The sequence below is a fragment of the Rattus rattus genome, chromosome 6 (assembly GCF_011064425.1).
Source record: "Rattus rattus isolate New Zealand chromosome 6, Rrattus_CSIRO_v1, whole genome shotgun sequence".
NCBI lineage: Eukaryota > Metazoa > Chordata > Mammalia > Rodentia > Muridae > Rattus > Rattus rattus.
Genome location: NC_046159.1, coordinates 7848040 through 7856843, shown reverse-complemented (window position 1 = coordinate 7856843; position 8804 = coordinate 7848040). Strand labels below are relative to the sequence as shown.

Below are 8804 nucleotides of genomic sequence, written 5' to 3'. Positions count from 1 at the left end.
TTGTACCAGTCTGTAATCCCACCAACAATGGAGGAGTGTTCCTCTTTCTCCACATCCTCGCCAGCCTCTGCAGTCCCCTGAGTTTTTGATCTTAGCCATTCTCACTGGTGTGAGGTGAATTCTCAGGGTTGTTTTGATTTGCATTTCCCTTATGACTAAAGATGTTGAACATTTCTTTAGGTGTTTCTCAGCCATTCGGCATTCCTCAGCTGTGAATTCTTTGTTTAGCTCTGAACCCCATTTTTAATAGGGTTATTTGTCTCCCTGTGGTCTAACTTTTTGAGTTCTTTGTATATTTTGGATATAAGGCCTCTATCTGTTGTAGGATTGGTAAAGATCTTTTCCCAATCTGTTGGTTGCCGTTTTGTCCTAACCACAGTGTCCTTTGCCTTACAGAAGCTTTGAAGTTTTATGAGATCCCATTTGTGGATTCTTGATCTTTGAGCATAAGCCATTGGTGTTTTGTTCAGGAAATTTTTTCCAGTGCCCATGTGTTCAAGATGCTGCCCTAGTTTTTTTTCTATTAGTTTGAGTGTATCTGGTTTGATGTGGAGGTCCTTGATCCACTTGGACTTAAGCTTTGTACAGGGTGATAAGCATGGATCGATCTGCATTCTTCTACATGTTGACCTTCAGTTGAACCAGCACCATTTTCTGAAAATGCTATCTTTTTTCCATTTGATGGTTTTGGCTCCTTTGTCAAAAATCAAGTGCCCATAGGTGTGTGGGTTCATTTCTGGGTCTTCAATTCTGTTCCATTGGTCTATCTATCTGTCTCTGTACCAATACCATGCAGTTTTTATCACTATTGCTTTGTAATACTGCTTGAGTTCAGGGATAGTGATTCCCCCTGAAGTCCTTTTATTGTTGAGGATAGTTTTAGCTATCCTGGGCTGGGTTTTTTGTTATTCCAGATGAATTTGCAAATTGTTCTGTCCAACTCTTTGAAGAATTGGATTGGTATTTTGATGGGGATTGCATTGAATCTGTAGATCGCTTTTGGTAAAATGGCCATTTTTACTATATTAAACCTGCCAATCCATACGCATGGGAGATCTTTCCATCTGCTGAAGACTTCTTCCATTTCTTTCTTCAGAGTCTTGAAGTTCTTATTGTACAGATCTTTTACTTGCTTGGTTAAAGTCACACCGAGGTACTTTATATCATTTGGGTCTATTATGAAGGGTGTCGTTTCCCTAATTTCTTTCTCGGCTTGTTTCTCTTTTGTGTAAAGGAAGGCTACTGATTTATTTGAGTTAATTTTATATCCAGCCACTTTGCTGAAGTTGTTTATCAGCTTTAGTAGTTCTCTGGTGGAACTTTTGGGATCACTTAAATATACTATCATATCATCTGCAAATAGTGATATTTTGACTTCTTCTTTTCCAATCTGTATCCCCTTGACCTCCTTTTGTTGTCTGATTGCTCTGGCTAGAACTTCAAGAACTATATTGAAGAAGTAGGGAGAGTGTGCAACCTTGTCTAGTCCCTGATTTTAGTGGGATTTTTCAAGTTTCTCTCCATTTAGTTTAATGTTAGCAACTGGTTTTGCTTTTACTATGTTTAGGTATGGGCCTTTGAATTCTATTCTTTCCAGGACTTTTATCATGAAGGGGTGTTGAATTTTGTCAAATGCTTTCTCAGCATCTAATGAAATGATCATGTGGTTTTGTTCTTTCAGTTTTTTTATATAATGGATCACGTTGATGGTTTTCTGTATATTAAACCATCCCTGCATGCCTGGGATGAAGCCTACTTGATCATGGTGGATGATTGTTTTGATGTGCTCTTGGATTCGGTTTGCCGAACCTGTAACTCTTAGGTACTCCTCAATAGGTATGTGTCTTCATATGTTCTTCCTCATCCATGATGGAATGTTAGTGTTCTCTGTTGTTTTGCACATGAACACAGCTGCTGTGAGTTCATGAGTATAACTACTATGTCATGTTAAAAGGTAGCATTTTCCAGCACCCTTCTCTATTCTCTACCCTCATTTTTATCTCATCTTCCCTTGATGTTTTTTTATCCTCAAGTGGTGGTAGTAAATGTCTTAACACTTATTCTCAGCACTTTTGCCAAGTATGAATTTTTGACCCCTTTAGAAAAAGCTACTCTGGCTAGCATTGAAGGCAGCACTAAATTATGAAAATAAATACAAATATGTGGAAGCCAGTTTGACGTGGCCATTTAGCTACATGATAGTAGCATGTTTCCCACCTAGGGTTTATGGCCACTCTATCCATTAACTTACCATATCTACATTACCAGACACACATTTCTTGCAGTAGGGAGGATCTTAAATGCAACTATATAGTGATTGGTTATCCCTTTAGCATACATATCTCTTCTGAGTAAACAAGTACATCTCACATAGAATGTTAATATTAGTATAGTATGATGTCCTATTTGGATAAGAAATTGATAGGTATCCCCCCCTCCCAGTACCCTGCATAGCATCTTCAGCTACAACAAAAGCTAACCATTAGGAAAGAATCTTCTAGCTCAGTTTCATGTTGATTTAATCCATGTCTTATAAGTGAAGTGTGGGATGTCTTGAACCATGAGGTCATGTCATCTAGTTATGGTGGGTAGCCAAGAGCAGGGTCAATAGCTTGTATTATTTTGGAAGTCTTCGGGGACTTCCATAATGAAGACGATGTGGTAGATGTAAGAAGAGAGGGTGAGCCCATACCTGGCACTGGGATTTTAATTTCATAACCCAATAGCTTCTGGGAACACTATAATCTACCCAGTCAGATTATTTCTGTTCAAAAGCATTTAAAATATTTTTAGTTTGTTTATAAAGTTGTGGGTTTTCATGTTTTTTATACATCATTAGTTATAGTTAACTCTCTTCTCATGAACTTCTCTCCCTTAGCTCCCTATTCTCACTTAAGCCTCCCTAAAAATGTTCTCTCAACCTCTGTTTTTATATCACATATGTTCTTTTGGTCCTTTCTCATTAATTTTTGTGAAAGTCACCCAAAGAAGAGAAAAACACATATGGAGCTTAATGGCTTCTGTTTAATTAATATTTTATTTCTATGTTTTATCAGTCTTTTTCTTCATTGAGATCATGACAATCTTTTTGAAGGAATCACTGAAGGCTTGTCTAACTTGCTTATTTCTTAGAGTGTAAATGAATGGATTCAACATTGGAGCAATTGATGTCATCAGAACTGTTACTCCTTTATTGATAGTCACCGAATCCTTTGCCGAAGGGTTGATGTAAATGAAAATACAACTTCCATAGGTGATGGAAACTACAATCATGTGAGAAGAACAGGTGGAAAAGGCCTTTTTCCTTTGCTGGGCACAGGGGAATCTTAGAATGGTCTTGACAATATGTACATAGGACAGAGTAACACACACAAGGGTCAGAATGAAGGTCAGCACTGCACAAACAATCACCAGTTGCTCTATGAGCCAAGTGTCTGAGCATGAAATCTTCAAGATAGGAGATGCATCACAGAAGAAATAATCAATAACATTTGAGTCACAGAATCTCAAGCTTAGGAACAGAGTAAGTGGTGGGAGTATAATGAGCAAGCCAGCCATCCAGCAGCAGAGAACGAGTGTCTGACACACCTTACTGTTCATGATGGTTACATAATGCAGGGGTTTGCAGATGGCCACATAACGATCAAAGGACATTATGGCCAGAAGAAAAAATTCAGTTACTCCAAAAACATCAGTAAAGAACACTTGAATGACACAAATATCATAAGTGATTGACCTGTCTCCTGTTGCTATATTATATAAATATCGAGGGATACAAGCAGATGTAAAAGAAATTTCTAATATGGAGAAATTTTGTAGAAAAAAGTACATGGGCGTTTTAAGGTGGGAGTCCAATATAGTGAGGGCTATGATTGTCAGATTCCCAGCTATGCTGAGTGTGTAGGCAAAAAATAGAAACATAAATATTGGAATCTGAAGTTGAGGATCATCTGTTAGTCCCAACAGAATGAAGGTGGTTATCGTGTTGTTCTTCATCACTAACTACTGAATTATTCAATCCTCACATGAAATGTAGACATGTCTTCTTTGAAAAGATGCAGGGCCAGAGAGCAGTGAACTGTGACTGTTATATTGAACTTATTCCTGTGTAGTTTCTTCTGCAAGTGGAAGCTGATACTGTTGATATTCTTGAGTGTTTATCTACTCAATAATTTACTTTAGTTGATTGGCTACATAGTTTGTGATATATCTTAAAGATCAACCCAAATGTATGACATTTATATTCTTCATTGTTATACTTGTAATCTTTATCTAATTAGGTTTTCTTGTTGTATTAGATTTGAATCACAGTGTGTTCTGATTCAATAAAATTATTGTCTTTGTAGTCTAAGATTTCTCTTGTATTTGAAAGGTGCACATTCAGATTTCTTTCCTAGAATATTTGGTCCTTGATAAAATATAAATATGTAACAACTCATGTGGATTCAACGAACAAGTTCTCTTGCTTTTGCTATAATTTTACATTTTGTCATGATGATTAAGCATGCAGTTATGAAGCATGTTTTCTCTTTTAAGTTGAAACTTATATGTTGCTTTATAGCATCACTATTTTTATATTTCTCTGTTAGTGTGCAATTCATACACACTGTTTACTGGGATATACAATTGACTGCATGTGAAAATGTTTATCCAAGCTGAGAAAATAAAACATATATCCTTTATTCTTTCAGTGTGTTGAGTATGAGAAATATTTAATGATGTATTAATACCACCAAGTTCAAAATCAAGTTAAAAATACTACACATGCTTCCTGTGTACCGACTGGGAATGACTACATATTTCGATGTTTGGGTTGAATGCCACGTTACCAAGAGTTGCCTGAAACTCCATTGTCTGCACTGTGTATCTGTGCTTCAGTGTCAGGCTATTCTACTTCAGCACTTTCTCTGAGAAAGAAAGCTTGTTGACATCGTGGACTGTTCTATTCTCTAAGCTCAGATTGCAACCCAAACTGACACAGTCATAGATTGGTAATCCATGTGTAAGGAACACTATAGCAGTATATACATACCCACACCACTGGTTTATACACTGAAAGGGGCAATACCTTCTTTTTTGGGCTTCATCTGTATACAGTTTTGTCACTGACAAACTGTTTTGTATTGGTGTATGATATTTGCATGTATGTGTGTATTAGAGGTGTTCATGTATGTGTATGTGCATATGCGTGCATCTTGAGTCTAGAGGTTCACATCAGGTATCCTCCTCTACTGCTTTCCATGTTACTTTCTGAGACAAAATCTCTCACTGAACCTCGGGTTTGCTGATTTGGCAAAGCTAGCTAGCCATGGATCTTCCTATGAATGAGGTGCATAGGTGTGCACCACAGCACCGGCTTTTTATGTAGTTGCTGGGGAAATGAACTCAGGTCCTTATGTTGGCAAACATTTTATTTACTGAGCTATTAACTCAGCTCCTGTCACTGATTTTGACTTTTAAAATTCTTGTATGTCTTAAGTTTGATCTTGATATTTTCTTGTATTTGAAACGAGAGATACTAGTGAATAAAGTCATTCCTTTTTTACATGCTGTTCAAAATGCTAAATATCATCTCCTCCTTGCATTAGCTGTCATTATAACTTTGCTACTGAAAATTTTAGCTTTCTTGAGACTGTTGTCAGTAATATATTCAAGATGTAAGTCAAGGAATTCACATACCTTAATATATGATTTTCACATTATTTACGTATTTATATATTGCAAATACTTTTGTACCTCCATATATTCAATTAAGACCATTTAACTTACCAGACCACATTTGTGTTAAAAGTTAAAGACTCTCTCTAGTTTGTAAACCATTATAATTTCAAAGTTTCACCTATTTTAAAAATAACATGAACATATGCTAAACTTTAAAATAATAATTTTCTATATGCTGTTATGCATCTCTTTAATACTGTTAAAATATCTGCAAAGTGTGTTTTTATAGTTTCAGAATTCTTAAAATGTACCCTCAATAGATAAAGCTACATTTGTTTAGAACCTTTTTGTACCAGAATGTTGTTTATGAGCTTTACATTACTTTCCTCTGAATTTATATTATGGCTGTGTTGCAGTAATGACATTCAAATTGTCACAGTACAAATATGTTAAATTTACCTTTTTTCAAGATTTTTTTTTCATATAGTGTCTTATTATCTAGACGTCTTTGGCCTGGAACTCACTATATAGATTGGGCTGGCCTTGAAATCACAGAGATTTGCCTGCCTGTTTTTGTCTCCCAAGTGGTGGGATTAATGGTGTGTACCACCATGGCTGTGTGTGTATGTGTGTGTGTCTGTGTGTGTGTGTGTGTGTGTGTGTGTGTGTGTGTGTGTCTGTGTGTGTGTGTGTATGTTTGTTTGCTTTACAAGATATAAGTTCTGGTTTAAGAGGTTTTCATTCATAAAATTATATCATGGAATAGTCAGCTTCTCAGTTTCCATCTAATGATTTGACCACCATTATCTACAGGTTTTCCCTTCTATTTTCCATCTTTGTTTCTTCAATGAATAGTTTAGTTGTATATGAAAATAAGAGTTAAGAACCTCTTAATTTTTGATTCAAAGTAATACTTGCTACATTGTTTTTCTCAGGTGACACTTTGTTTCATTAGCACAATGAATGAAATGTATTTTAGTTTTTGAATCTCCAGTGTTTGAGAATGAAGAGAAAATAATTTTGTTTTCATTTTCCTAATAAAGCTAGTGTGTTATGTTGACAGTTGTCCTTTTGCCTTTAAAATAGCTACTGCCTCAAGAGATGAAGGTTTCATCCCCCCAAATTATAAGGCAGGTTTACTGTAACCATCAGAGGGAAGGAGAGACAACAATGGTTTTGGAAAACTCATGACATTCCTAGGAACTGTAAATACTGAATGATTTTAATCCATCAAATGCACTGTTTTTAGCCTCCTTCCTGTTGTCAACACATGTCTTCTGAGTGTTTATTCCTGGAGTTAGTTTGTGGTAACTTGTTTATTCCTGTAATACTGTGTGATAACCCTGGTTACAAAAATAAACTTCATTTACTTCATAAGGGCAAATATCTCCTAGCTTATAAGAGGCAAAGCTTTAGAAAATAATTACATATTCTAAAGAAATTTTTTATTAAAAAGTTTTCAGAGAGCCAATTTTGTCCCTGTCAGAATAAACTATCACACTGGATGATTCTTGATTCTACATCTTTTCTCTTTAAACAGGTGAGTGAGGCTATGAAATCACAGCAACTGGCCAGAAATTCCATATGGTATTTACACTTTGATGAAAAAAAGTACCATTAAAATACAATCCAAAATTGTCAGTGTACATTTATGTAACAATTTATATAAACAATCACAGCAGTTGCTTTTGGTATGTCAGGTTTAACACGCTTACCAGAAAAATCACCACCAAAGATGAAGTTGAAGGAAGAGCCAGTGTGCTTGCTCTTCTGACAGCTAATGTTAGGTTCAGCAGAATCTTTAGGAGTCTGGAGGCTATTTTGATAGAGATCCTACCAGCAAAGGCTCATGTAGAACTTTCTAGTTTCAGTGCACTGATCCCTACTTTCTCTCATGCCATGCAAAGGACTAGTCCTACAAACTCTCCAAAGATTTTCATCTCCAACACACTGGAGAGATTTTCAAAACCAGAACTTTGGTTAATTTTTATCCTGGGCATATATTCTAGATTTCTTTTGGTTGAAAATAAACACAACTGGAAATATTGTCCTCTTTTTTCAAAGCATTGACCTGATGATTTCTTTGGATAGGTTTTTTTTTTTTCACTATTCATATTTGCATTTGATTCTTTCCTAAACTAACTAAATATCTGAGTCCTCAGTGGCCTATGTTGAGACCTCACTAATGAGCATCTGTAATGAACTTGGGCAAAAAATCCTGAAAGATGCTGTAGTGGGGACAGTGTCCTTAGAGACACAAAGATACAGCCATAGCGACAGGTACAGACCGGAGACACATGGGAGAAAATTTATATGGTCAAGAACTGTCTGGCATCTCCTGTGTTTTCTCCTTACCATAAATAAAAGGGGAAAAACTATAAGGCTGTTGTAATTACCATTTTTCTCGGACATTAAGGGATAAAACAAAAACATTGGAGAAGTTGAAGCAAGTTTCCTTTTAATATTTGGAAGTAAAAGAAAGCATGAATATTTAAGAGTAGAAATGTTTTTATTATAACTTCATTTTTCACTTAATTACATGAACTGTGACCAAAACTATGACCAAAGAGATATATGGAACATCTTATATACTTTTCACCATCCATTTATATTTTAAATCACTCTTCTGTGAGAATTTTGTACAATGTATTTAAATTGCCTTTGCTCCCCCTTCCTCTCCTTCCATTAAACTCAACTTTATCCATTTTTTTGAAACTCATCAAGAACAATCTGCCCATATACCCTTGGACATATCAAATTCATTGGAGTGTAGTAGAGCCCCAGCTAAGGGCTGAACCCTTAAGGGAAAAGAAATTTCCATGCTAGAATTCTATCCACTTAGGCCTGCATAAATATTGTACATGTTGTATCACTGCTTTGAATTCATTTATGCAACCACCATGATGAATCCAGGAAACACCATTACCTTGTAGTTATCTACCCCTACTTCCAAATGATACCTGAGCCTTGGGAAAATGGGGGTATGATACAGGTGTCTTGCTTGAGGCTGAGCATTCCATAGCCTATTCTCATGGACTCTTTGGTCAGCTATAGTTTCTATGTTAACTTGTACCCATGTGCAATGAGGGTTGATTCATGCACTAATCTATAGGTATATCAAGAAGTCATCAAGAGTTGGTATA

General features: G+C 36.0%; 1 protein-coding gene across 1 annotated transcript; it reads right to left on the bottom strand.

The window, feature by feature from the left end:
* Positions 1 to 3042: 3042 nt before the first annotated feature.
* On the bottom strand, positions 3043 to 3996 carry LOC116903130 (olfactory receptor 6C2-like). Its single transcript, XM_032905485.1, has one exon. The coding sequence runs from the start codon at positions 3994 to 3996 to the stop codon at positions 3043 to 3045; it is 954 nt and encodes a 317-aa protein (XP_032761376.1).
* Positions 3997 to 8804: the final 4808 nt, after the last annotated feature.

Excerpts from the sequence above, each read along its gene's own strand:
- LOC116903130 (XM_032905485.1), bottom strand. The coding sequence starts at position 3,996 with ATGAAGAACAACACGATAACCACCTTCATTCTGTTGGGACTAACAGAT.